General features: G+C 64.5%; 1 protein-coding gene across 4 annotated transcripts; it reads left to right on the top strand.

The window, feature by feature from the left end:
- Positions 1-406: 406 nt before the first annotated feature.
- On the top strand, positions 407-26,820 carry RBMS2 (RNA binding motif single stranded interacting protein 2). Of its 4 annotated transcripts, none has more exons than XM_044995523.1 (14): positions 407-507; positions 13,375-13,544; positions 15,549-15,607; positions 16,583-16,674; positions 17,019-17,176; positions 17,297-17,376; positions 19,265-19,374; positions 20,342-20,388; positions 20,513-20,606; positions 21,598-21,648; positions 22,506-22,616; positions 22,705-22,785; positions 23,297-23,383; positions 23,725-26,820. In XM_044995523.1, the coding sequence occupies exons 1-13, from the start codon at positions 442-444 to the stop codon at positions 23,375-23,377; spliced, it is 1,200 nt and encodes a 399-aa protein (XP_044851458.1). In that variant the 5' UTR covers positions 407-441; the 3' UTR covers positions 23,378-23,383; positions 23,725-26,820. The 4 variants fall into 4 exon arrangements, with proteins under 4 accessions (XP_044851458.1, XP_044851457.1, XP_044851459.1 ...); XM_044995522.1 differs by having other exon boundaries at positions 411-507; positions 13,372-13,544; XM_044995524.1 differs by lacking the exon at positions 407-507 and adding an exon at positions 12,421-12,504 and having other exon boundaries at positions 13,372-13,544.
- Positions 26,821-27,533: the final 713 nt, after the last annotated feature.

The following is a 27,533-nucleotide window of genomic DNA, read 5'->3' on the forward strand; positions in this document are numbered from 1 at the left end:
GCGGGGGGGGCGGATGCTGGTTTCTCCCCTCGACTCTCCTAAAGCCGAAACCAGGGCAACACCCACCCCCACCAACCCCAACCCCTTCTGCACGGCCCCAGCCACCACGCCCCAGCGGCTACCGATTCCTTGGGCGGGTGGCCCCCCGGGGCCGGCGTTATTTCAGGGCCCCCCCACCCCGGGCCCGGGGCTGGGCAGGAGGTCAGACTAGAAGGCTCCTCAGTGGGCCCCTGGGGCCCCGTGGGGGAGGAGAACCGGCCCCTCCCTCCCTCGCGCGGGCGCAGCTCCCTCCGCGGGCGCTAGGACCCAGTAGAAAGTTGTCATCCCGGGCCTGGATTCCAGCCTGGCTTCCCTGGGCGTGACGTCAGCCAGCAGCCCCGGCCCCCCCCCCGCCCGCGCCCCCCCCGCCCCGTTCCCAGGCCCGTAGCGCTCGGGAGGAAAATGTTACTTTCCGTCCAGCCGCGGGCCGCCATCGCCACCTTCGGCTACAATAAAACCAGCAAGAAGGTAGGAAAAGCGGCTGCGTCCGGCCCCCCCCCCCGCCCTTGCACCCCCCCCCGGAGAGGAGAAGTGGGGGGGTCCCCCTCCCCCCCGCTCCCTGCACCCCCCGGGAGCCGCGGGGCCCGGCCCGAGTTTGCCTTTGTGCGCGGGGAAGTTCAGGGCGCTGCCCCCCCCCTCCGTGTCCCCCCCCCAGGGTGAAGTTCTGCCCCCCCCGCGCTGCTGCTGCACCAAGTGTAGGCAGGAGAATCGCTTTTCCGCCCCCCCCCCGCTCCCGGGCTGCGCCCCCCACCCCGGAGTGTGGGGGTGGGCTGAGGTGGGGGGGCGGGGGGGAACTGATCTCCACCTCGGGGTTCGCGGGGTGGGGGGTCCCCGTGTTCCGGGGGGAGGGGGTGGATCGGTGGGTGAATCTCCCAGGCCAGGCCTGGCACCAGATTCCCAGGGAGGGAGGCACGTGGGTGCCAAGGGCGGGGGGACCCCGGCTGCTCCCCACCTCCCTCGGGCTGTGGCTGGCTCTGGGGCTACCTGGGGGGGTCTCGGGCCGGGCAGAACGCGGAGGGGGGGTTATTGGGCGTTGGGGTCAGAGTTAGGGGGGTTTAGGGTCTTGCTGGGATTAGACTTTGGGTTTGGATGTTGGAGTGGGGGCTGGTGGGTTGGAGTGGGGGGTGGCTGGGAGCCAGGACTCCTGGGTTCTATGCCTGGCTCGGGGAAGAGAGCATAGGCTAGTGGTGTGTGTGGGGGGGCTGGGAGCCAGGACTCCTGGGTTCTCTCCCCAGCTCTGGGAAGGGAGTGTAGCCTGGGGGTTAACCCAGTGGGGTTTGGGGAGGGGGGAGCCAGGACTCCTGGGTTCTCGGCCCAGCTCTGCCACGGGCTGGCTGGCGGTGTGACCTTGGGGGGGACAAGCCTCTGTGCCTCAGTTTCCCTGTCTGCAGAGTGGCACCATGGGGGCAGGCGGGTGAATTCTCATGTCTCTGAATCCTAGCGAGACCCTCTGCCCTTCACAAGCCCCTTCTCCCACAGCGCCACCCCGGTGGCCCTGCCGGGGGGGCAGATCCCTGGTGTCCTGTTATCACGGGGGTAACAGCGGGAGTCTCTCTGTCCCATGGGGCAGGATCCATGCAGCACCCGGGGGCCTCCAATACCCCTCCACTCTGTGTTCTTCGATTCCCCCACCCCGGACCCTAGATTACACCCAGATGGATGGCTCTGTAATCCAGACCTCTCCCTCCCCTTTCAGTCTCCCTTCTGCAGACCACCCCTTGTCCCCGTGACATTAACGTCCTGAGCGTTGGAGATGAGTCTGCAGCGCCAGGCAGCCAGGCTGAACTCCCCGACCAGAAGCCACGACTGATGGGCCCCGCCACCCCCCCGAGTGTGTCCCCCCCGCCCCCCTCCCAGGGTCCGCTGCCGAGTCAGGCTGCGAATGCAAAGTGAAGAGCTCCGAGAAGCCAGCTGAACACGTTTAAAATCATTCCTTTGTGGGTGCGAGATCTGTCACTTTCCAAGCCACTGGACTTTCTCCGGGGGAGTGTGTGCGCGAGTCTGGGGGATCAGCGCGTGTTGTCCGCGGTCTTCTTGCGCCGGCCTCTTCTGTCGGCGGGGGTTTGCGGGGCGTGTCGGCACGTGTTGGGGTGTCTGTCTTTGTGCGCCCGGCTTGTCGCCCTGTAACTGCCGGTGCGGGTCGGGCTGTGTATTTGGGGCAGCAGCGTCTGGATGTGCACCTGTGACATAGTTGCCGTATTGACGTGCGAGCCGGTGAGTTTGTTGACATGCTGGTGAATTTGCTGTAGTGTGTCTGTGTTGGCGCGCGTGCGATGGTCGTGCGCGTGTCGTACTGGTGAGTCTGGGGGTGACGGTCGGGGGGGAGCGACAAGGTGGGTGAGTTTGTGGCACACCCCACCGCACGGCCATTGGAGTGGTGCGTGCGTTTGCGGAGGAGCCGCTGGGTGGGAGCGCGTGGTCCGGGGATTTTGTAGATCTGGGTTTCCAGTCGGGATCTGGGATTGTGGGACGCAGTGGGACACGGGTCCACCCCACATGGGCAGTTCTCAGCCACAAACCAGCCCCGCCCCCGATGTCTGCAACACTGCCGGGGACGCGGAGAGTCAGAATACGTCTCCCCTGAAGTTAGGGGAATTTTTGCCTCATAATTTGCTGACTGTCTGAGTTACTCATCGCGAGCGAGTGGAAATACTCTGCGGGGAACTCTGTGATTTGGGCCATTTCTTGGGGTGCGACATGTCGTTGATTTTGCGTATTTCAGGGGGTCCCGTGGCTGGGACGGTTTGGTTTGGTTTTGGGCAGGCCACGTTGATGAGGCTCTGATCCGGGCGGGGAGTTTCTAGTTGCTACGTAAAAGCACCGTGACTAATAGCTTCATAGACTTTTAAGGCCAGATAATCCCATCTGACCTCCTGCCTCGCACAGGCCAAAGGATCTTGCCGTTCCTGCACCCAGCCCATATCTTGTGGTCGAGCTAGAACTAATATCTCGACTGGACAGGAACTCAGCTCAGACTCCAGGGCCACCTAGTGTCCTGTCTCCGACAGGGGCCAGCACCAGATGCTTTAGAGGACGATGTAAGAACCCGCCTGTTAGCCCAGACACCCCGAGCGACGCAGTTAGACCACCCTAGTGTAGACAGCGCTGTGTGGCCGGAGCGCTTCTCCGAGCAACACAGCTCCCGCCTCTCGCGGAGGTGAATTCACTGTGCCGATCTCCCATTGGGGCAGGTAGCGTCTCCGCTACGCACCGCAGCTGCACCCGCACAGCACGGGACGTGTAGACAGGCCCTCGGCTGTGGCCCTGCGTCTCCCCCTCCCAGGCGAGGTCCTGGCCCCCCGCTCCTGTTCTGGGGCGCGTCTCCCTCTCATTCTCCTGCGGTTCCTCACTTCTAGAGCGTGACCCCTCCAGGAGCTGTATCCTCCCTGCCTGTGACAGCCCCGCGGGCTCAGGAGCTGTGTAAACGGCCCGTCTGAGTCCTGAGCCCCGGTTCTTACCTCTCTCTGCCCTCCTGGCGCCTCCTGGGACGTCCGCACTGCTTGGGAACCCGGCTCCGTGGATTCCCGGCTCGGTCGTCCGTCCACACTGCATCGCCAGCCTGGGTTAACACTCGCTGGCCTCGCGGCTCCCAGCCACGCCGCTGGGGCCACGTCTCTGTCTCGGGTCTGCGTCCACACCGCGAAACGACGGAGCTGGGGCCTAAATCACCGTGAGATTCGGTTCTCCCCACCGCGCCCGCTGCTCCAGCAGGTCCTAGGACCTGGGTCCTGAGCGCTTGCTGGCCAGGGCCAGACTGATTTGTGTGTGGATGGAAGTGGGGCTTGGCTCAAACCTGAGTCAGAGCCCGGCCTTTAGTGTGCAGGGTAGACGTACCTAAGAACCCCAGTCATGGGCCAGGGCCCATGGCGCTGTACATTATTTAGGTCTATTACGGTAGCACCCAGGAGCCCCATTCACAGGCCAGGGCCCCATGGTGTTTGGTGCTGTACATTATTTAGGTCTATTACGGTAGCACCCAGGAGCCCCATTCACGGGCCAGGGCCCCATGGCGCTTGGCGCTGTACATTATTTAGGTCTATTACGGTAGCACCCAGGAGCCCCATTCACAGGCCAGGGCCCCATGGCGCTTGGTGCTGTACATTATTTAGGTCTATTACGGTAGCACTCAGGAGCCCCATTCACGGGCCAGGCCCCATGGCGCTTGGTGCTGTACATTATTTAGGTCTATTACGGTAGCACCCAGGAGCCCCATTCACAGGCCAGGGCCCCATGGTGCTTGGTGCTGTACATTATTTAGGTCTTTTACATTAGCACTCAGGAGCCCCATTCACGGGCCAGGCCCCATGGCGCTTGGTGCTGTACATTATTTAGGTCTATTACGGTAGCACCCAGGAGCCCCATTCACGGGCCAGGCCCCATGGCGCTTGGTGCTGTACATTATTTAGGTCTATTACGGTAGCACCCAGGAGCCCCATTCACGGCCAGAGCCCCATGGCGCTTGGTGCTGTACATTATTTAGGTCTCTTACGGTAGCACCCAGGAATCCCATTCACGGGCGCTGGGCGTGGGCTGGCAGATCTCTGGGAAGAGGCAGCGCCGGCCCCGGAGATATTTGACATGATGATTTAAAGAACCAGCCCCTCTCGTTAGCTTTGAAATGAACCCCCCGACCCCGTAGCCTTTGGCTCGTGAGCTGCCTGGGGTCAGCGGGGCCCTGACCGGCTCCTGTGAGGCGAATGCGAACGGGTCACTAGGTACCGGAGCAGCCCCCTCTGGGTCACCGGAGCGAGTGGCCTGCCCAGGGGGGCACAAACCCTAACTGGCTTCACGACTGAGCTTGCCGAGTCCTTGGAGGGGACGGTCTGAAGGGACAGCAGCCGATCTGCGACTACTAGCAAGTATCTCCGCCCGCCGGCCGGCCGGGGACGGGACACTGGCTGGGGAGGGCTCTGAGCTACGACAGAGAATTCGTTCCCGGGGGTCTGGCTGGTGGGTCTCACCCACGTGCTCAGGGACTAACTGATCGCCAGATTTGGGGTCGGGAAGGAATTTCCGCCCCGGTCAGATTGGCAGAGGCCCTGGGTGGTTTTCGCCTTCCTCTGCAGCGTGGGGCACGGATCACTTGCAGGTTTCAGCTAGTGTCAGTGGTGGATTCTCCGTAACTTGGAGTCTGAGGAAGTCAGTGACTCAGCCAGAGGTTCGGGGTCTGTTACAGGCGTTACGGGTGGGGTTCTGGACACGCAGGAGGCCAGACTAGGGTCTCTGGGTCTGAGCTGGCAAGGCCCACGCCTGAAAAAGGAACTGCAGTGTTGGGGTGCCGGAGGGGACCCCAGTTCTGAGCAGAATAATTACAACATGGCCGTGTAGGTGTCCATATGGAAATCTGGGCAACAGGGAGGCTGTGTGGCCTAGTGGTAAAGCACGGCCTCGTATCCAGGCAGCCTGGTTCTAGCATCCTGGGCAAGTCACTTCTTGCTCTGTGCCTCAACTTCTGCATCTGTGAAATGGGGTTAATGATCCCACCCGCCCTCGGTCACGTGCTGTGGGAGCGGCGCTCGGTGCTGTTTGTTTTATACCTGACAGTTTTCAATGTTTCTGTTAGTTTAAAAAAAAAATTGGCCGATAAACCTCGATCCTGCACCAATTTCCCCACATGCCTCAGTTCCCGCTCCTGAGACGCGCCATGAGCTTTTTTTTGGGGGGGGGGTTTAAACATGTGCGTGAAACGGGGCGCTGGGGATACGTCAACCAGGCCAAGCTTCCCGAAGGCCTGGCACCCACAGATCGGGCCTGGAGCTTGCAAAGATCCCAGCGAGGTGGTCGGGCTTTTCAAAAGGGGCTCGGAGAGAGCGTCGCAATGGGAGTTGTGGGGTGGGATGTTACTCGGGTAATATCATTATTAATGAGGGGTAATACGGTAGCACCCCGGTGCTCCAGTCAAGGCCCCATGAGCCGGGCGCTTTACGTGATTTATTAGGTGGATTACGGTAGCCTCTAGGCGGCCCAGCACCCGCTCCCTGGCATTGCGTCCTGGCACCTGAGCCCTTTTGAGAACCCAGCTCAGACGGTGGGTGCTGGGCACCGTGACCCACCACTGCCCTGCAGCCCCACGGCCTAGCGGCAGCTTCAGCCCATCCGGGAACGAAATAAATCTTTGCAAATGTAGGTAGCACTAGAAGGACAAAAAATGCATTGAGGAATGTCATGGTATCAGCCCCACCCAGCTGGCATCACTGCCCAGGCATGTGTTGTTGTGATAATTAGTGATGTCACCAACCATTTCCTGTGGCGGGGGGAGAAGGGGAGAGAGCAGGAGGACAATTCTCCTGCAGGCCAAGTTTAGCATCACTGGAGGTTCCTGTCCCTCTGTGACTGAGTCATCCAAGTGTCATTGCAGGAGCTGGTGGGTGAATGCAGACCGGAGCGGTGGCTTTCACAATGATCTCGGTTTTCTGACCAGTCAAAGTAAATCTGGGCTCCCGCGTTTGTGAGTTTTGTGTCGGGGTTTTGTTTTTAAATTCTTGGAGGCGTTGACCAAACTTTCGCTCAGTACAAATGGTTCCTCCAGAAACAGCATTTTAATAACGACGACAACCGCCCCCCTCATTCTCGTGTCTCCAAGTGCTTTGCGAAGGAGGTCAGCGTCGGCGCTGTTTCGCAGCTGGGGAAACTGAGGCACGGCGCTGCCGTGAGGTGGTGGCAGGACCAAGAATTGTCCGTAGATCGCCGGCCTCCCAGCCCAGGACTGAGCCTTCCCCACAACCCCCGGCCTTCCTCAGTGAAATTGGCTAAAACTGACTCTAAGCAAGTGTGACACTGACCAGTCTGTTTTCACCTGGGAGGGGCCAACCCTGAGCTCTCAAAATCACGAGTTTGGCTTGAAAATCAGATTTTATACCGATTCTTCTTCGGCGCCTCCTCGTGGCCGAGCCTTTGGGATCACACTCAGGTCACATTTTCAAGCTTTTCCCTGCAACCAGGAGGGCTAGAAATTTACCCCCCCCCGCCAATTAAAGCCGAGATTTTCGCCCGACCCTCTGGCCTCTGGAGCTGGGTCTTTCAGAGAAACACCAGATATTGTGAGACTCATGATAAGATCCTGAGCATTGGCAACACGTGGAGACCCGACCTTTTTTTTAAAAAAAAAACCCCCAAGGTGGAAAAGTAATTAGTACCTCCGAGTCCCAGGCCTGGACCCAGCCCCAGCTGTGCTCGGTGCGGTACAAACATACTTCAGATCGTTCCATTCCACGCGCCTTGGGGCGTGCCAAGAACCCAAGGCAAGGGGATGATTGTTCCTTGCAGAACCCTGCATTTGGTGAGCACGTTCTTACTGTCTCAGGCTTGGATTTTCAGAGGAAAACTGAAAATCTCGCCGGCACAATCCCGGTTAGGGTTCCACCAGGCTAGAGTCAGGGTCCCTCTCTCCAGCTGCCGGCTTGGAGCTGTTCCACTCTGTGTAATAATTACATGCTGGCCCCACGGCCTGGTGGTCAGGGCCCTCGCCTGGGATAGCGACATCTGCGTCAGGCGGAACAGGGAGTGGCATCGGGGTTCCCAGCTCCGCCATGCTCTGATCACTGGGCTGCTGGCTATTCCGGGGCAGAGGCGGGTCTCTGGTTCTGACCTGAAATCCCACCCTGGCGCCCGGGAACCCGCGGCATCGAAACCGGCGCGTTTACACGGAACGTTTCGGTCGCCACAAACCGGCGTTTTCCCTGGTGTGGTTGACGAATGCGGGAGCGGCTTTGGTGCGGAAGCTGCGCCGTTTCCTGCTCTCTGTCCGGCTGACGCGCCTTCCCTGGGCGTATTGCGGTAGCAGCCTGAGCGCTTGCCGCGCCAGGCGCTGCACGTAGGGTCCCTGCCCCAGAGAGCTTCCAGTCCGGAGAGACATGGACAGCGCGGGGACTTGCCTGAGGTCGCAGGCTGGGGCCGTGGTGTTGCCGGGAGAAGAACCCAGGGAGCCTCACAGCCAGGCCCCTGAACCCGCCTTGCTCCTGGAGCTGGGGAGAACCCAGGAGTCCTGGCACGTCCCTCCTTCGGAACACGGTTCTGCCACCGTTCGCTTCACCAAACCCGCCCTCTCCATTGCTCTCAATCCCACCGACATTCCTCCAACCCCACCCACCTCTAACGCTCCCTGTCGCCCTGGGCGCGCAGCATCTCTGGTCCGGGGGAGACCTGCTGCCGTCAGGGGTCTCCCCAGATGCAGAGTCCGGTCGGCTTCATGGGGACGGCGCTGCAAGAGGGGTCTAAGGGCGGCATTTGGGTAAGGGAGTTAGGCACACAACAGGAGTCTGGCACCTAACTCCCCTGGGCCCTTTGACAATCCCTTGCCCCCCAGTGGGTGAAACTAGCCCGCTGCACCATGTCCCTTTGCACGTCCCACAGGGCCCCCCCCATCCCCCTTTAACTACCAGCTCAGCCAGCTCCCCGGCAGCCCTCTCCGCCCGCCTCTCTGCCGCAGCCCCGACCTACCACCTGGGCTTCTCTGAAGCCAACCCGTGTGCTCCGCTAACGCCGCCCGCGAGCGAAATGAGCAGCGCAGGGGAGAGGCGCTCGCGGCCCGTCCACCCTCCCGGAATAACCATGTTGACACATGATGCCGAGAACGTGGCTGGAGCCAAGTCACGTGCTTTAAGCGTGTTTCTTTTCATGCCTGTGTGGACCTGCCTGGAGAGCCGCGTCCTGCCCCTCGCGGCTGGCTGGGCCGAGCCGGGGTTTGTTCCGCCCTCCAGGCTCGGCGGCCAAGGCAGAGCAGGAGCCGGTGGCTGGAGGTGAAGCCAGAACCATCCTGACTAGACGTAGGGCCCAAGTGGTGAACAGGGAGGGGAACTGATCCTTGGACCCGCTGCCCGAGGCATGTGGGGTTTCTCCGTCTCTTGGAAGGCTGTACCTTGAGGTGGGGCTGTCGCAAGGATTGGGTGTAGCTCAACCACAAGGTATGGGCTGGCTGCAGAAATCCTTGGGACAGGCTCTCGGACCTGGGGGTGTGTGTGTGGGAAACTGAGGCACGGAGATGTCTTGCTCAAGATCCTGCAGCAAAGTGGGGTGAGAACCCGGGAGTCCTGGCTCCCAGGCCTGCTCAGGAAACTGTTCACCTTCTCCTGTGCATTGGGAAAGCTTCAAACGAGGAAACGGGTGTCAGGGAAATTCAAGCGAGCGTTTCCCGGACCTGGTTTAGTTTCACCCTGTCTGGGCCCCTTTCCCGTCCCAGATCCCCGGCGCTGGCCCTGATCCTGTTCAGTTTGGGGCCCCCCCTAGTGTCCCGAGAGAGACTCATTTCTGCCTCTGGTTTTGTGAAGGCGACTCTGCTCCCCCTGGCCCCACCTCCCATCCCATCCCGTGCCTCAGTTTCCCCAGCAGTGTCTCACAAGGAGGAGTTGATAGATTAGTATTTGCCAAGGGCTGTGAGCTCCCTGATGAGCCGGTGGAGATGTACCTCTCTCCTAGAGCTGGAAGGGACCCCGAGGGGTCATCGAGTCCAGCCCCCTGCCTTCACTAGCAGGACCAATTTTTACCCCAGATCCCTAAGTGGCCCCCTCAAGGATTGAACTCACAACCCTGGGTTTAGCAGGCCAATGCTCAAACCACTGAGCTATCCCTGCCCCACAAGGAGCACAGGAGCGTTGCCCTCTGCTGGATGGCACAAGAACTGCTCATGTGTGGCCCATACACCCCATACTGCTTTGTGCTACTGGAGAGTCCCCCGTTAACTCAGTGGGGCTGGGGGCTTTCGGGGCAGGGGGGGCTGAGTTCTAGACTTGTAGCTGTTGTGAGGCCCCGATGCTCGGTGCCTCACCCACGCTGGCCCTGCAGATTTTGGGGTGAGCTCCAACTCCGCGTCTGTCAGTGTCCCGCTCCCCAGAGAGGCTCCCAGGCCGGGTCGGGCTGGTGCCGGCTGCCTAGGGAGGCGCATTGGACCAGCCCCCCGTGCCGCTGCCGTCAGGGAGCAGGGAGCCGGCTGCTGCAGAGGTGGATCCCGTGGGGAGCTGCCTGGCTGCGTCTCAGCCCCTGGGCCCAGGCTGGTACCATTCCCGTGGGCTCAGCCTTGGGCGCTGGGCAGACCTGGCCCGACACAGGCTCCTGCTGGCCAAGAGCAGCTCTGACCACAGGGTTCGAATGGGCCCAGGAGCAGCCAGAGTCTGTGTGAGAGCGAAGGGCTGAGAGGGCAGGGACAGGGCTGCGGTGGAGGCAGGGAGGGGCCGATGCCCCTCACTCGCGACCTGCAGCCCCCTGCCAGCCCAGCCCTGGGCTCCCCCCCAGCTCTGCCGGTGACCCTCACTCCCGACCCACAGCCCCTGCCAGCCCAGCCCTGGGCTCCCCCAGCTCTGCCGGTGCCCCTCACTCCCGACCCACAGCCCCTGCCAGCCCAGCCCTGGGCTCCCCCAGCTCTGCCGGTGCCCCTCACTCCTGACCTGCAGCCCCCTGCCAGCCCAGCCCTGGGCTCCCCCCCCCCAGCTCTGCCGGTGCCCCTCACTCCCGACCCGCAGCCCCCTGCCAGCCCAGCCCTGGGCTCCCCCCGCAGCTCTGCCGGTGCCCCTCACTCCCGTCCCGCAGCCCCCTGCCAGCCCAGCCCTGGGCTCCCCCCCCCAGCTCTGCCGGTGCCCCTCACTCCCGACCCACAGCCCCCTGCCAGCCCAGCCCTGGGCTCCCCCAGCTCTGCCGGTGCCCCTCACTCCCGACCCACCCCTGCCAGCCAGCCCTGCCCTGGGCTCCCCCCCAGCTCTGCCGGTGCTCCTCACTCCCGACCTGCAGCCCCTGCCAGCCCAGCCCTGGGCTCCCCCAGCTCTGCCGGTGCCCCTCACTCCCGACCCACAGCCCCTGCCAGCCCAGCCCTGGGCTCCCCCAGCTCTGCCGGTGCCCCTCACTCCCGACCTGCAGCCCCTGCTAGCCCAGCCCTGGGCTTCCCCACCCAGCTCTGCCGGTGCCCCTCACTCCCGCCCCGCAGCCCCTGCTATCCCAGCCCTGGGCCTCTCCTGAGCTCTGAGCCAGCCCTTCCTGAATGCTGCAGCGGTTTTGCAATGTGGAGTGACGCCCACACAGGGCGAAGCGGATTCCCCCCCACCCCGCCGCCCTGGTGACCTCACTCAGCAAATCACAGCCCAGCCTGGGGAGCAGGGAGTTGCTGTGCCCAGCCCCGCAAGTGCATTGCACGCCCCTCGCACGCTGGGGCACAAGCATTCGGGCCCTGTGGCTCTCCTCATGCATCGCACGGCCCCTCCCTTCCATCCCCCAGTGCACATCCTGCCCTGCGGGGTCTGGGGTGGGGGATGGGGTCCAGCTGCGAAGGGCTTTGACAGGAGCCCAGGGGTTAGGGTCTGAGCCCTCCCTACAGGCTGGAGTCGGGGTTGGTTCCAGGCATGTGGGAGCCGGGGGGGGGGCACATTTCCCCGCCTCTGCTCACCCTGTGGCTGAACTGAACACAGGGCCTGCGGTTCAGCGGGGTGTGGGTGGGTGTGTATTCCTGCTTCTCCCCCCCCGGACTCCCCCCCTGCCCCAGGCGCTGCCAGGCGGGTGACAGACATCCCTGTGGCTCTGTCCTGGTGGGGGCAGGGCAGCGGCCAACCAGTCACCGGAACCCCAAGGAGCACGTGGGCCGGTGGCTGGGAGCCCGGGCTCCTGGCTCCTATTCTGGACTCTGCCACTGACACCCTGCGTGACCTTGGCCCCATCCCTTAGCCTCTCAGCTGGCGCTGCTGTGCAGGGTGGTGGGCGTCTTACATGGTTGCTTGTTCCACGAGCATCCAGAGCGCCCCCTGGGGGCGAGCGCTGCCTGGTGCTCTGTGGCGGGCGGGGCTGGCAGGTTAAAGGCCTGGCCGGGGGCAGGTGGGTGCTTTGGAACCTGGGGCTGCGACCCTGGAGGAATCCGGCTGGATTTCCGCAGAGGAACCTCCACTGCGGCTGAGTCAGCTTCCTCCCTCCCTGCTCCATCCTGCGCCGGGAGATAACCCCGAGGAGCCAGCACGCCCGGCCGGCCGAGGGCCGTGCTAATAACATACCCCTGCAGCGCTTGGCGAGCAGCACGACCCCAGCCCAGGCAGCAGGGCAGTTGGGGAAACTGAGGCATGGGTGGGGGAAGGGACTCCTCTGGGGTCGCATGGCGGGGCCATGGCAGAGCTGGGATCAGAATCCAGGAGTCCTGACAACCAAAGAGGGGGAGTAGGGCGTGAGGAGCCCAGGGCTGGGCTAGCAGGGGGCTGCGGGTCGGGAGTGAGGGGCACCGTCAGCAGGTCTCTGGGGGTGTGGAGGGGGTGAGGCTCCAGGTCCTGGGTTCGATGTGCCAGGTCATGACTCCCCCCCCCGCCACTGAAGAACAATATTAAAGCTGTTTTGAGCCGCTTTCCTCATTGGCCGGCTCATTGTGATGTCACTGTTAACTCAGCCAGTGGCCACATGGCTGGCTTCAGCTTGTTTGCGTGCTGCATTCTGATTGGTTGGAGTTTGCTGCTCGGCTGGTGGCAGCGCTGGGATTTTTGCTGCCTCTCCTGGGGGGCGGGGCATGTGTGTACATATCGGGGGGGGGGAAAGGCGGGAATCACCCCCAGGCATTTGCGCCAGGACCCATGAGGCCGGGAGGGGGCAGGCAGTTGGGCCTTCAGCAGTTGGGGTCCCGTGATGAAGCCCTAGCCAGAGTGTGGGGATGCTTTGGGGGGTGAAGCCTCAGGTTCGACCCCCTCAGACTCAGCTCCCCCCGGACTCCCGCCAGGCCTCATGCCACTGACTGTACCTAGGAGGGTTTAAACTGGCCCGTGTAGGCGCTGACCCCCGTTCTGCCCCGAACCCCTGACCCCACTCCCTGCTCTGCCCCACCCCCTGCCCCCACCCCCGCTCCTCCGAGTTCTCTCCCTCCCCCCAGCACCTCCTGCAGGCCGCTGAACAGCTGATCGCGGGGCACCCACTATTTTTTTTCTGTGGGTGCTCCAGCCCCGGAGCACCCCCAGAGTTGGTGCCTGTGCTGGTCCCTGAAACCCACAGCCCTGCCCGCCCCCCTGTTGGCGTTACAGGACTTAGTGAGGGCATCTCAGCCCTACATTCCCCCCTCCCCCTGCCATGCTCCTCCCCAGAGGTGGCTGCATGTCCCAAGGACCTGTTACAATCAGGCCTCGGTTCAGTGGAAGCTCCCTTTGCTGACTGTCCGCTGTCCCCAGCCTGCCACCCCATCCCTCTCCCCTCCCCGCTGAGCAGCAGGCAGGTAGCCGCTCTCTGTTGCTCCCTGAGATCCCTGGGGGTTAGGAAAGTGGGCCGGGGCAGGAGGAAAGATTCAACGAGCCGGAGGGGGAACGTGAGCTTTGGATCCCACCGCCCCCACCAATGTCCCTCGGGAGCTCCGCCCCCTGCTCACCAGCTCCGCCCCCTCTTGTCTCCCAGCAGCCTTATGTGTCAGTGGCCCAGCAGATGGCGCCCCCGAGTCCCAGCAGCAGCAACAACAACAGCAGCAGCGGCGGCGGGGGAGGCGGGGACCAGCTGAGCAAAACCAACCTGTACATCCGGGGCCTGCACCCGGGCACCACCGACCAGGACCTCGTCAAGCTGTGCCAGCCGTACGCCGGGGGGGGGTCGGGCGGGCGGGCGGGGGGGGGTCTGAACCCCTGCGGGAGGGCTCCACCCCGGGGGCATCTGGGGGGCTGACACATCCCTCCCGGTAGGGCACAGAAATGGGGGATGGAGGGTGTCCGACGTGGGGTCAGGAGATGGGGGGTGTCCCACATGGGGGGGACAGGAGATGGGGGGGTGTCCCATGTGGGGGGGGATCTGACATGGGGGGCAGGAGATGGGGGTGTCCCATGGGGGGGCAGGAGATGGGGGGTGTCCCACGTGGGGGGGGCAGGAGATGGGGGGTGTCCCATGTGGGGGGGATCTGACATGGGGGACAGGAGATGGGGGTGTCCCACGGGGGGGCAGGAGATGGGGGGATCTGACATGGGGGGGGAGATGGGGGTGTCCCACATGGGCACATGGGGTGCCCTGGACGCGCCTTTAGACCTTAGCCAGAGCCTGAGATGCGGCCACGGCCCCGGGGCTCGTCCCCTCCAGATGCTGCTTCCGCCTGGGGCTCCGAACAGAGCCGGAGACCCCCCCCAGCCCCCTGGGCTACCCCCAGCGCCTCCGGTGCCCCTCACTCCCGACCCGCAGCCCCTGCCAGCCCAGCCCAGCCCAGCCCTGGGCTCCCCCCAGCTCTGCCAGAACTCCTGATAAGCTGGGATCTGACCCAGCGGTGTGGGGCCATCACCCCATTTTGGGTGAGTCAGGCGCCCAGCAGGGACTGGGGCTCTGCCTTGGCCGGGGGTGGGGGGACATGAGGGGCTCTGGGGGATGTGGGGGGGCTGGGCAGCCCATGGAGGGTGGATCTGGCCCCGCAGCAGCCCAGGAGCCGGCGTTGGGGGGGAGGGGGGGCGGTTGCTGCCGTAACCTCAGCTCACCCCGGCCGGGAATGCTGGAAGCGGCCCAGAGCCCGCGGCAGCCCTGGCAGGCCCAGGCAGTTCGGATCAGGAATTTGCGGGGGGAGGGGCTCCGGGAGCTGCTCTCAGCTGGGGGGGGGGCGGTAACTCCTTCAGGGCTGGGTCAGGATTCGGGGATGTTTCCACGTCTCCATCGCACCCTGATTTTCCAGGCCCTGGTGCCTCCTGCTGTGACGCGGCTTCGCCCCCTTGGGTTGCTCGGGGTTGCCGGCTCCCGTGCGGTTTGTGAAGGGTTAATTCCGCCTCGCTAGTTGGGGAAACTGAGGCACGGGGAAAGGTGAAACGGGAGGGGAGCGGAGGCTAGTGGTTAGAGTGAAGGGGGAGGAGGGGATGGAAACCAGGACTCCTGGGTTCTCTTCCCACCTGTGCCGTTGGCTGGCTCTGGACCCTAGGGGAAATCGCTCCCCCTTTCCCCCTCTGCCTCAGTTTCCCCACCATCCATTTCCATAGGTAGTGTCTGTCCAGGGCCATGGGCCTCTGCCACGTTCCCTACCCTGCCTTTGGGCTGGTCGGATTTCCTCCCCTACCCTGCCTGTCTCGGTCCCTCCCCGCCAGGAAATCCGGCCAGGCTGACCCGGAGGGGGGGATGGGCTGTTTCCTTCCCTGCCTTGGGGTGGGGTGGGGCTCAGGCTGCTGCATCCTGGGGGAGGGGAAATCGCATGACCCCCAGTGCTGGAGGGGGGGCTCTGGGAACTGCTCCGCTGGGGATCCCCAGCCTGCCCCACCCCTGGCTTTGCAGCTGCTCTGTGGGGCCGCTGCCCCCTGGGAATTCCTCATTTAACCCTTTCCCAACTGGTGGATCTTTCTTAGCTGGCACCAATGGGCATTTGCCCCAAGTTCACTAAAGCCCCCAGAGCTCTGCCCCCTACCCCCACCCTGGCTGCAGGATTCGCCTTCACTTCTCTGCCCAAACCAACGTGGCTGTTAAACAGCCCCCTGCCCCACCCCAGAGGCAGCCGCCTCTCAGCGCCGGGTGAGGTTTGGGGGTGGCAGGCGCTGTGGGATGCCCCGTTATGGGTCCCGCTGGCCGCTCTGCCCCATTCCCACTGTAACTCCTCTCTTTGGCATCTCTCCCTCCCCCACCAGATATGGCAAAATTGTTTCCACGAAAGCCATCCTGGACAAGACGACCAACAAGTGCAAAGGTGAGGCCTGCTGCCCCCCAGCGGCGCCAGGGCAGGGTCCCTGGGAACCCCCCTGCTGCTTTCCCCAGTAGTCTGGGCTCTGGATAAATTCCAGCAAAGGGTCCCCATATACCCAGCCCCTGCGCCTCACCCCAGAGCCAGCTACATCTGAGCGCCAGGTGACGGGTCCCTGTATAACTTGCCCCTGCGCCCCACCCCAGAGCCAGCCGCATCTCCGTGCTGGGCGAGGGGGCCCCGTATACCCAGCCCCTGCGCCCCACCCCAGAGCCAGCCGCATCTCCGTGCTGGGCGAGGGGCCCCCGTATACCCAGCCCCTGCGCCCCACCCCAGAGCCAGCCGCATCTCTATGCCGGGTGAGGGGTCCCCGTATACCCCGCCCCTGCGCCCCACCCCAGAGCCAGCCGCATCTCCGTGCTGGGCGAGGGGGCCCCGTATACCCAGCCCCTGCACCCCACCCCAGAGCCAGCTGCATCTCTATGCCGGGTGAGGGGTCCCCGTTTACTCCGCCCCTGCGCCCCACCCCAGAGCCAGCCGCATCTCTATGCCGGGTGAGGGGTCCCCATATACCCAGCCCCTGCGCCCCACCCCAGAGCCAGCCGCATCTCTATGCCGGGTGAGGGGTCCCCGTATACCCCGCCCCTGCGCCCCACCCCAGAGCCAGCCGCATCTCTATGCGAGGCCCCCTCCCAGTGCCGTGTGAGGGGTCCCCGTATACCCCGCCCCTGCGCCCCACCCCAGAGCCAGCCGCATCTCTATGCCGGGTGAGGGGTCCCCCTATACCCCACCCCCACCCCAAAAGGGCCCCCTCCCAGTGCTGGGTGAGGGGTCGCAGGGTGGTCGGAAGCAAAAAATCCCATAAAGGGCTTTGAGACAAACCGCAAGATCCTAAATATCCAACACACAGGCTCTGGCCTGAGGCTGCTGGGTCCCCCTCCCTCCCTGCCCTCCCCTCACAGCCCCCCCCTTCTCTCCCAGGCTACGGCTTTGTCGATTTCGACAGCCCCACGGCGGCGCAGAAGGCCGTGACGGCGCTGAAGGCCAGCGGGGTGCAGGCCCAGATGGCGAAGGTAAGGGCCCCGGATGCCCCCTGCCCGCACAGAGATGGGGGGGTCACTGGGGGGGGGGAGAGAGAAGTTGCTGGGGGTGTCGGACCTCCTGCTCAAGCACTGAAAGGGTTAATGGTTCCAGCTGTAGGAGGTCCCTTCCCCCGAGCCCCCCCCACCCTGGGGTGTCGTCCCCCCCGCCCCGTGTAGGTTTGTGACTCGCCCTGCAGCTGCCAGTGCCCCTCACGCAGCCGCAGCCCCATAGGGCAGGGGAGGAGGCGGTAATTCCCCACACAGAGGCCAATTTCCGGGGAGGGGAGACCCCTTTGGGGGGCGCTGGGCAGCCCCTCACTGCCGTGTCTCCATAGCAACAGGAGCAGGACCCCACGAACCTGTACATCTCCAACCTGCCGCTCAGCGTGGACGAGCAGGAGCTGGAGGGGATGCTGAAACCCTTCGGGCAGGTGATCTCCACCCGCGTCCTGCGCGACCCCAACGGCACCAGCCGCGGCGTCGGCTTCGCCAGGTCAGAGCCCCCCGCCGGGGCACCCGGGGGGGGGTGTTGGGGCGGGGGGTTGTCGGCATGGGGATGTTGGAGGGGGAGGGGGTGGTTGGCGCTGGGCTCAGGCCTTCTCTCCCCCCACAGAATGGAGTCCACAGAAAAGTGCGAAGCCATCATCACCCACTTCAACGGGAAATACATCAAGACCCCCCCGGGGATCCCAGGTGGGCGGCAGGGCCTCGCGGTGGGGCACCCAAGGGGGAACCCGGGCAGCGGGAGCCGGGCAGGGGCTGGTATAATGACTCTCCAGGGAGCTGGGACCCTTCCCTTTCCTTCTGGGGTTCCTGCCAGGCCGAACTCGGGAACAATGGGGAAAGCAGGGGGCTGTGGGTTGGGAGTGAGGGGTCCCGGCAGAGCTGCGGAGGGGAGCCCAGGGCTAGGCTAGCAGGGGGCCGTGGGTCAGGAGCAGGGGGGCCTCAGCAGAGTGTGTGGGGAGCCCAGGGCTGGGCTAGCAAGGGAGGCTGCAGGTCAGAAGCAGAGGGGCTGTGGGTCGGGATTGGGGGCCCCCAGCAGAGTGTGGGGGGAGCCTGGGGCTGGGTTAGCCAGGGGGCCATGGGTCGGGAGCATGGGGGGCTGCGGGTCAGCATTGGGGGGCCCCAGCAGACTGTGTGGGGAGCCCAGGGCTGGGCTAGCCGGGGGGCCATGGGTCGGGAGCAGGGGGGGCTGTGGGTCGGGATTGGGGCCCCCAGCAGAGTGTGTGGGGAGCCCGGGGCTGGGCTAGCCGGGGGGCTGCGGGTCGGGATTGGGGGCCCCCAGCAGAGTGTGTGGGGAGCCTGGGGCTGGGCTAGCCGGGGGGCCATGGGTCAGGAGCAGGGGGGGCCCCCAGCAGAGTGTGTGGGGAGCCCGGGGCTGGGCTAGCCGGGGGGCTGCGGGTCGGGTTTGGGGGCCCCCAGCAGAGTGTGTGGGGAGCCCGGGGCTGGGCTAGCTGGGGGGCTGTGGGTCGGGATTGGGGGCCCCCAGCAGAGTGTGTGGGGAGCCCAGGGCTGGGCTAGCAGGGGGGCTGCGGGTCGGGATTGGGGGCCCCCAGCAGAGTGTGTGGGGAGCCCAGGGCTGGGCTAGCAGGGGGGGCTGTGGGTCGGGATTGGGGGCCCCCAGCAGAGTGTGTGGGGAGCCCGGGGCTGGGCTAGCCGGGGGGCTGTGGGTCGGGATTGGGGGCCCCCAGCAGAGTGTGTGGGGAGCCCGGGGCTGGGCTAGCCGGGGGGCTGTGGGTCGGGATTGGGGGCCCCCAGCAGAGTGTGTGGGGAGCCCAGGGCTGGGCTAGCAGGGGGGCCATGGGTCGGGAGCAGGGGGGGCCCCCAGCAGAGTGTGTGGGGAGCCCGGGGCTGGGCTAGCAGGGGGGCCATGGGTTGGGAGCAGGGGGGGCCCCCAGCAGAGTGTGTGGGGAGCCCGGGGCTGGGCTAGCCGGGGGGCTGTGGGTCAGGATTGGGGGCCCCCAGCAGAGTGTGTGGGGAGCCTGGGGCTGGGCTAGCCGGGGGGCTGTGGGTCGGGATTGGGGGCCCCCAGCAGAGTGTGTGGGGAGCCCGGGGCTGGGCTAGCCGGGGGGCTGTGGGTCGGGATTGGGCGCCCCCAGCAGAGTGTGTGGGGAGCCCGGGGCTGGGCTAGCCGGGGGGCTGTGGGTCGGGATTGGGGGCCCCCAGCAGAGTGTGAGGGGAGCCCGGGGCTGGGCTAGCCGGGGGGCTGTGGGTCAGGATTGGGGGCCCCCAGCAGAGTGTGTGGGGAGCCCGGGGCTGGGCTAGCCGGGGGGCTGTGGGTCGGGATTGGGGGCCCCCAGCAGAGTGTGTGGGGAGCCTGGGGCTGGGCTAGCCGGGGGGCTGTGGGTCGGGATTGGGGGCCCCCAGCAGAGTGTGTGGGGAGCCCGGGGCTGGCCTAGCCGGGGGGCTGTGGGTCGGGATTGGGGGCCCCCAGCAGAGTGTGTGGGGAGCCCAGGGCTGGGCTAGCCGGGGGGCTGCGGGTCGGGATTGGGGGTCCCCAGCAGAGTGTGTGGGGAGCCCGGGGCTGGGCTAGCCGGGGGGCTGCGGGTCGGGATTGACGCCTGCCTCTGTCCATGGGCAGCCCCCTCAGATCCGCTGCTTTGCAAGTTTGCCGACGGGGGGCAGAAGAAGCGCCAGCCGCAGGGGAAATACGTGCAGAACGGGCGGGCCTGGCCGCGGGACGGCGACTCGGTGAGACCGGCTCCCTGGGGGTGGGAATCGGCCCCCCGCCCAGCCTGGGGCCCCCAGCCGCTCTCTGGCCCTGGGTGGAGGAGGGGCTGCAGGGTCCCTTCTCGAGGGGTACAGCTGTGTGCCCCAGGCTTGCCAGGCGCCCGGTTTTCAACCCGAGCGCCCGGTCGAAAAGGGACCCTGGCGGCTCCGCTCAGCACCGTCGACCGGGCCGTCAGCGGCGCAGCGGGGCTAAGGCCTTACCTCCCCTCCTGCCCTGGCACCGCGCAGCTCCCTGGAAGCCGCCGGCACGTCCGGCTCCTGGGCGCAGGGGCCATCAGGGAAGCTCTGCGTGCTGCCCACACCCCCAGCGCTGGCTCCACTGCTCTGATTGGCTGGGAACTGCGGCCAATGGGAGCTGCGGGGGCGGCACCTGCGGTCATGGGCAGCGCGCGCCGCCTGTCTGGAGCCCGAATTCCCTGCCCCACGTCGGAACCCCCCTCCCAGCCCCTAACTCCCTCCTTCCGCACTCCAACCCCCTTATCCAGCCCCACCCCAGAGCCCTCGCCCCCGCTCTCTGCCCCAGCCCAGTGACAGTGAGGGAGGGTGGGGAAGAGCAAGCGACCAAGGGAGGGGGGCTGGAATGAGTGAGGGGCGGGGACTCAGGGCAGGGGCGGGGCCTCAGAGAAGGGGCGGGGCCTCAGGGTAGGGGCGGGGCAAGGGTGTTCGGGTTTTGTGCAACTAGAAAGTTGGCAACTCTAGTGTGCCCCCAACCCACGAGCTGGCGGGGGGGGGTGTCTCTGCCAGCTGCGGGGGGAGACATGGATGGGTGTGGGGGGCTGATTCGCCCCTTCTTGGGGGGGGGTGAGATGCTGTGGCAGGGCAGTGGCTGCCTTGGGGGTTGTGGTGGCAGGAGGGGGGGTTCCTGCAGCCGGGAAGGGCGGGGGCTGCGCTCCTGGGCAGGCCTGAGCCAGGCGTTGTGTCCCCACAGAGCGGCATGACCTTGACCTATGACCCCACCACGGCTCTGCAGAACGGGTGAGTCCCTGTGTCCTTCCCCCCCCAATTCCCTCTATGTGTGCTGGGGGGGGGGCACTTCCTTTCTGTGCATCCCACAGTGGAGTTTAACCCCGTGACGCCCGGCACCCTCCTCCCCTCACAGGTTCTACCCGACCCCCTACAGCCTGGCGCCCAATAGGATGATTGCTCAGACCACGCTCGCCCCTTACCTCCCATCACCCATGTCCTCCTACCAGGTACCAGCGCGGTGGGGGGGGGGGGGGCGCCTGCCGGGGGCCTGGCCAAGGAGCTTCCGGCGGGGGGGGAAGGGGGCTGGGGGGCCGTGTTGGGGTGAGATCCCCTGGCTGGGGGGCCGTGTTGGGGTGAGATCCCCTGGCTGGGGGGCTGTGTTGGGGGCTGGGGGGCCATGTTGGAGTGGGATCCCCTGGCTGGGGGGCCGTGTCGGGGGCTGGGGGGCCATGTTAGGGTGAGATCCCCTGGCTGGGGGGCCGTGTCGGGGGCTGGGGGGCCGTGTCGGGGGCTGGGGGGCCATGTTAGGGTGTGATCCCCTGGCTGGGGGGCCGTGTCGGGGGCTGGGGGGCCATGTTAGGGTGAGATCCCCTGGCTGGGGGGCCGTGTCGGGGGCTGGGGGGCCGTGTCGGGGGCTGGGGGGCCATGTTAGGGTGAGATCCCCTGGCTGGGGGGCCGTGTCGGGGGCTGGGGGGCCATGTTAGGGTGAGATCCCCTGGCTGGGGGGCCGTGTCGGGGGCTGGGGGGCCATGTTAGGGTGAGATCCCCTGGCTGGGGGGCCGTGTCGGGGGCTGGGGGGGCATGTCGGGGGCTGGGGGGCCATGTTAGGGTGTGATCCCCTGGCTGGGGGGCCGTGTCGGGGTCTGGGGGGCCATGTTGGGGTGAGATCCCCTGGCTGGGGGGCCGTGTCGGGGGATGGGGGGCCATGTTGGGGTGAGATCCCCTGGCTGGGGGGCCGTGTCGGGGGCTGGGGGGCCATGTTAGGGTGAGATCCCCTGGCTGGGGGGCCGTGTCGGGGGCTGGGGGGCCATGTTAGGGTGAGATCCCCTGGCTGGGGGGCCGTGTCGGGGGCTGGGGGGCCGTGTCGGGGGATGGGGGGCCATGTTAGGGTGAGATCCCCTGGCTGGGGGGCTGTGTCGGGGGCTGGGGGGGCCGTCGAGGTGTGACCCCCCCCCGGCCGGGCCCAGGGACCCCGCTGACACCCCTCTTCGCCTGCAGGTTCACAGCCCGTCCTGGATGCACCATCAGTCGTACCTCATGCAGCCCACGGTGAGGCCCGGCCCCCGCCCCCCCCCTCGGGGTGTCTCCGGGCCCAAGGGGGGGGTAGGGGGGGCCCAGGGGAAGCAGCTTCAAATGCGTCACTTCCTGTGGCACACAGGGATTTCATTGCCAACAGGAAATGATACAGACTGACTTTACGCATCACTTCCTGTCCCTCGCTTGGTCTCCGACATCATTTCCTGTACAGCCGTCCCACCGGGGAAAGGGCCTTTCTGGTGCCAGGGTCTCAGCTGGCCCTAGGCTCCGCCCCCATCTCTGTGCTGATTGGCCATACCAGCTCCTGTGGTCCTAGGCTCCGCCCCCATCCCTGTGCTGATTGGCCGTACCAGCTCCCGTGGCCCCTGGCCCTGTGCTGATTGGCTATACCAGCTCCCGTGGCCCTAGGCTCCGCCTCTGGCCCTGTGCTGATTGGCCGTACCAGCTCCCGTGGCCCTAGGCTCCGCCTCCGGCCCTGTGCTGATTGGCTGTTCCCAGCTCCTGTGGCCCCAGGCTCCGTCTCCGGCCCTATGCTGATTGGCTGTTGCCAGGTCCCGTGGCCCTAGGCTCCGCCCCTGGCCCTATGCTGATTGGCTGTTGCCAGGTCCCGTGGCCCTAGGCTCCGCCCCTGGCCCTGTGCTGATTGGCCGTACCAGCTCCCGTGGCCCTAGGCTCCGCCCCTGGCCCTATGCTGATTGGCTGTTGCCAGGTCCCGTGGCCCTAGGCTCCGCCCCTGGCCCTGTGCTGATTGGCCGTACCAGCTCCCGTGGCCCTAGGCTCCGCCCCTGGCCCTATGCTGATTGGCCGTTGCCAGGTCCCTCTCCTCCCAGCCCCCCCGGCCGCTCTCCAACCACTCTCCTCTGCCGCAGGGGACGGTGCTGACGCCGACCATGGACCACACCATTTCCATCCAGCCCGCCTCCATGATGGGCCCCCTCACCCAGCAGTTGGGCCACCTCTCCCTCAGTAGCACTGGCACGGTAAGGCCCCCGTCCGCCGGCACCAGGGCCCCGGCCTGGCCTCCTTTGGGCACCAGCCGCCCTCTGACCTCTCCTCTCTCCTCCCCAGTACATGCCAGCGGCAGCAGCTATGCAAGGAGCTTACATCCCTCAGTACACGCCCGTGCCTTCCTCCAGCATCTCAGTTGAGGTAAGAGCCCTGTTCCAGGCTGGGGGCAGAGCCGGAGGGGCAAGCCCCTGCCACATCTGTCAGCTGGGGGGTGGAAGTCCTGTGTGTCGTGGGTTCTAATCTCCCCTTCACCCCTCTGCCTTGCTAACCGGCCAAGCCTCTGAAATGCAGCCACCTCTGGGGTGGGACGTGGCAGCTGCTGGACAGCTGATGCAGCACTAAGGAACTGGGGGATCACTCACTCAGCATTAAAATGCAGCTACCTCTGGGGTGGGGTATGACAGCTGTTGAACAGCCAACGCAGCAGCCTTGCCCTGGCAGGCTAGGACAGGAAGTGCGCCTGTCTCCAGCTGGCATCAGGTCAGCACGGGGCATTGGCTGGAAGCGAAGAGCATCTCGCAGCACCACTTGCTGCTGTGTCTCCTCTCCAGGCCTCCTGTTTGCTACCGAGGCTGGTCAGGATAGGGGTGTGGGGGCCAGGCGGGGAGGCCGGGCCAGGGTCACCCCACCCCCCTAACCTCCTGCCTTTCAGGAGAACAGCGGCCAGCAGAGCCAAGTGGCTGTCGAGTCTCCGTCAGATCACGCTGCCTACTCCTATCAGTACAGCAAGTAACTGCAGGTAAGGGCTGGGGGTGTGTGTCAGGGAATGAGAGCCTGTCCCTCTTGGTGGCACAGGCCCCAATCCGGCCCCAGGGTAGGAGACTGGCTGGTGGGGAACGGGGTACGGGGCCTTTCTCCTGTAGGGAGCACCGGCTCTGATCTGGCCCCAGGGCAGGGGACTGGCTGGCTCAGGGGGTGGGGAATGGGGTACGGGGCCTTTCTCCTGTAGGGAGCACCGGCTCTGATCTGGCCCCAGGGCAGGGGACTGGCTGGCTCCGAGGGTGGGGAATGGGACATGGGGCCTGTCCCCTCTGCTCCTTGCAAACCCCTATATCAGTGAACCGTTCTCTCCCTCTTCAGCTGGACCAGGCGTCTCTGCTCCGAGCTCTCGCCCCGAGGGAGATCGCCACCTCCTCTTTGATTTGTGCTGCATCTAGAAGGTCGAATCCAATTTTTTTTTCTTCGTTCGTTTCTTTCTTTTGCAAAGAAAACAGTTTTGTAAAAAAAAAAAACACAAACAAAAAAAACGGCAATAGACTCTGCTCACCAAGGAACCAAAGCGGTGGAATGGGGGGGCTGGGTCACCAGATCCACTCCACACGGACGGACAGATGGACTGAGGCCTATTTTAATATGAGGAAAAAAAATGTGTGTGGTTTATTTTTGGTGGTTGTTTTTGAAGAAACCCTTTTTTATTTGGGTGGTTCTTTAAGGAGAGGGTGGATCTGGCTGCCCCGGCGTGGAGAGGCTGCAGATTCAAATCTCTGGGACAATCGTCGTTTTCTTTTGTCAGTTAAGGGTTACTTTTTCGTTCCTTCCTTTTTCTTTTCTTCTCTTTTTTTTTTTTTAAAGGAAAAATATGCAACGTTTCAACAATTTTATTTCGAGGGGGTTTTGGTTGTACTGCTCCCCGACCGATTCCGCCCATTTCTTCGCTCCCCTCCGGACGCTTTTCCACGCCTGAATGCCACTGTAGGAGAAAGAATTTTTTCCGGGGGGAGGGGTTGCTTTAAAAGAAAAGGAAAAAAACCGCCACAAAAACCTACAAAAAAACCCCACCGTTGATTTTATTGTTTTTTGCTTTTTTTTCTCCTGGGTTTTATAAAAAAGGAAAAAGTCCAAAAAAAAAGAAAAAAGAAACACTAAAAAAAACCAGGATCTAATGAGACGAACCTAGCAGGAATCCGTGACTTTCCAACGGGAGGATGAGGCGGGAGATATACTGCATCGTGCACTGGCTGGCGGGATTTTGGGCAGGGGATAGGTTGGCCACGAACTCCGTGCCAGGACGCAGCTCCAGGAAACCTCTAGGATCCTTAATCTTCTCCCTGCTTGAGCTTTGCCGGACGGGATTGCTGCTCGTGTTGGACTCCAGCTTGGACTGGGGGGATTTGTGGTCTCTGCTCCGGCCTCTGTCCTTTCCTATTAGATGCTACGTGCGTGGACTCGCCTGGGTCAGGACTCTGGACTCGGCCCTGGCCCCCCTTCCAAAAGCCTCGTGCCGCTTTTCTGCGTCACCAGTGACGTCTTGTGCTTCCGGACTCCACTCTGTGTCCACCCGTCCCACGCGCCTACAGCCCGAGGGGACCCGGCACCGGCTCGGCCCTGTCCGCCCTGCGGGATACACAGTGCCTTCACTGCCTGCGTTCCAGACCGTGCCAGCAGACCCCACCCTGCCGTCGTGGTGACCTCCCCGCCCCCCCCACTGGGATCCGTGCACGGGGGGGAACAGCCAATTGGCAACACACAACCCCCCCCCACCCACACCCGCTGCTCTTCACCGCGGTAGGAACAGCTGGTCGGCACGGGCCACAGGAGGACGGGGCCCCATGCCGCACCCACCTACCTCGGTGGACAAGGTTGCGGGGGGGTTGGTTGGATTCTGGGCGTGGCTGGATTGCCCCCCTTCTTCCCGAGAGGGGGGTGCTGGGTGGTGGCTTTTCGGGGGCGGGGGCGGGGGCGGGGCAGAGCTGGTGCTGCCCTTGCTGCAGATGGGGATCTCATTTCTATGCACATCCCAGCCCTTCCCGGACCCCCACGCACCCCATAGCAGGAGGCAGGACAAGTGCAATAAACCATAACGCCGCCCCCCACCCCCACCCCCCAGATCCCTGACTCCCAAATCTCTTTTACCTGGAGACCAAGCTCTTAAAGGTACCAGGCACTTTAGACTTATCCGCACGTTCTCAAAACAACGTCCCCCCCCTTTGTGAAATGCTCCGCTGTGATTCCTTCCCCCCCAGATGGTGCTAAACCCTCCCCCTGCCCCACTGGATAGACCCCCCCCCCCGGCTGGCACAATCCTGCCCTCCCCCCAATATCTGTTACATTGGATAGACTGTGAAACAGACAGGCCAGTCCCTTCTCCGAGGGACATACCGGGCCCCCCATCCCTGCTAGTCTCCCCTTCTTCAGAACCCCTGCCCCTCACCCCAGTCCTAACCCTCCTGGGCTGGGGGTTGGCCTGCCCTGCCCCTTGGAGAAAATAGCTCTTATGCAGCTGACAATCAGTGATGTTCCTGTTGCATGCGCGAGTGAGTTGTGTAGTAGCGAGAGAAGCAGACGAGGGGGGGGGGAGTTGGAGGGAGAAGGCAGCTCTGGCCAAGGGGTTTGTAGAGGGGGCAATGGGTGAGTTATGCTGGGTGTGTGTGTGGGGTTCATCTCCCCCCCCAGTCCATTCTGGGCAGGGGGGAGGGGTGGACACCTGTTAGGTGTTTTCATTTCCACGTTCCAGCTGGGGTGAAGAATGGTCAGGGCCTGGCAAGTTAAATAGTAACCCTCCCCCCGCCCCCAGCTGAGAACAATTTAAGCGCCTCTGCACCCCTGCCCCAAGCCACCTTATCAAGGTTGGGGGGTCTCGGGCCTGGGCCGGGAGATCCGACTTTAATGGCCGAGCTCCCCCAGGGCGGGATGCGCCCCCTTCCCCCCCAGCACCCCAGCTCCTGTTCCTGTTACAGCAGGAAGCCAGGGGGGCACCCAGCCAGCCTGGGGTGGGGCAGGGAACAGCGGACGCTCCCCCCGCCCCCCCCAGTTGCATGGTTCCTGGGGGCAGCCCAGCAGCTGGCCCGGCTCCACCTTTCCTCCCTAGACACTAAGGCGCATACGTGCCAACACAGAGCAAAGGGGGGCAGAAAGGCTGCCCCACATAATCTGCGCTGGGCCCACCCGCAGGGGGCGGGGCAGGCCTCCAAGATGCCCAAATCTGCAGGCGTCCGGCACCTTGCTTGGCCCCGTGCGGTGCCTTAATCTGCATTGTGGTGCCTGGCGCCGGCGCCGCTGGGCTCGAACCCGGGACCCAGGTGGCCTCAGAGCCCCTGGCGCTGGGACTCGGCCGCGGCCGGTCCTTGTGCCTCGGGAACCGTGCGGAAATCCGACGGGCTGGGCCGATCCCGGGTGCCGGGGGAGGGGGATGGGGACGGACAGAGCCCCAGGGGAACCCCGAGAAAGCTGCCCCCCTCCCCCAATGGCTGCGTTTGAAGAGTTTTGTTCTTTTTCATGAATTTTTTTTGTAAGTTTCCTTAAAAAAAAAACAAAAAACAAAAAAAAAAAGTTTCCTGGTCCTTTCCCAGCCCCCTGGCTGGGCGGGGGCGGGGGGGGGCAGAGCTGTGGTTTTTGCTGCTCCCATGTTCTGGGTGTTAAGTTCCACCTTTTGGAGCTGTTTGGCGGGGGGGGGTCCCTGCTCACGCTAGTGCTGGGGGTGTGTGTTGGTGTCGCTGGCCGTGATGGCGTCTTCGGTTGAAATGGTTTGATCCAGGTTTTTAAAAACTATTGTATTGATTTGTGACATGAATGCCGGGGGGAGGGGGGATTTGAGGAAGGTTTAAGTTTGATTTTTCTGTGGAGATGCTTTTTGGGGTCTTTGGTTGTGCAGCCCCTGAACGCCCCCCCCCCGCCCGCCGGCTCGCAGGCCTGCTGTTTGCTTCTGCGGTGTGGGGGGGGTTGTGTGTCCTGTCCATGGCTGCCGGGGGGGGGGGCCCGGAGCGGCTGGCGCCTCCAGCTGGCACAGCCTGGCGGTGCGGGTGAGTCCCTCGTCCATTTCAGCTGCATGGGGGGGGGCATCCCCTCAAAAGCCAAGCCCCCCCCCTCCAAAAAAACCCACCTCAGCACTTTGTTTGTAACAACCCCGGGCGGGGGGGGGGGGGGAGCTTGTTAGAAATAAGCTAATAGGT

This window comes from Mauremys mutica, chromosome 20 (assembly GCF_020497125.1).
Source record: "Mauremys mutica isolate MM-2020 ecotype Southern chromosome 20, ASM2049712v1, whole genome shotgun sequence".
Taxonomy (NCBI): domain Eukaryota; kingdom Metazoa; phylum Chordata; order Testudines; family Geoemydidae; genus Mauremys; species Mauremys mutica.

Bases quoted from the DNA above. Each gene is read 5' to 3' on its own strand.
- RBMS2 (XM_044995522.1), top strand. From the start codon at position 442: ATGTTACTTTCCGTCCAGCCGCGGGCCGCCATCGCCACCTTCGGCTAC. The intron at 508-13,371 runs GTAGGAAAAGCG...CTTGTCTCCCAG, and splicing joins ACAATAAAACCAGCAAGAAG to CAGCCTTATGTGTCAGTGGC. The intron at 13,545-15,548 runs GTACGCCGGGGG...CTCCCCCACCAG, and splicing joins CTCGTCAAGCTGTGCCAGCC to ATATGGCAAAATTGTTTCCA.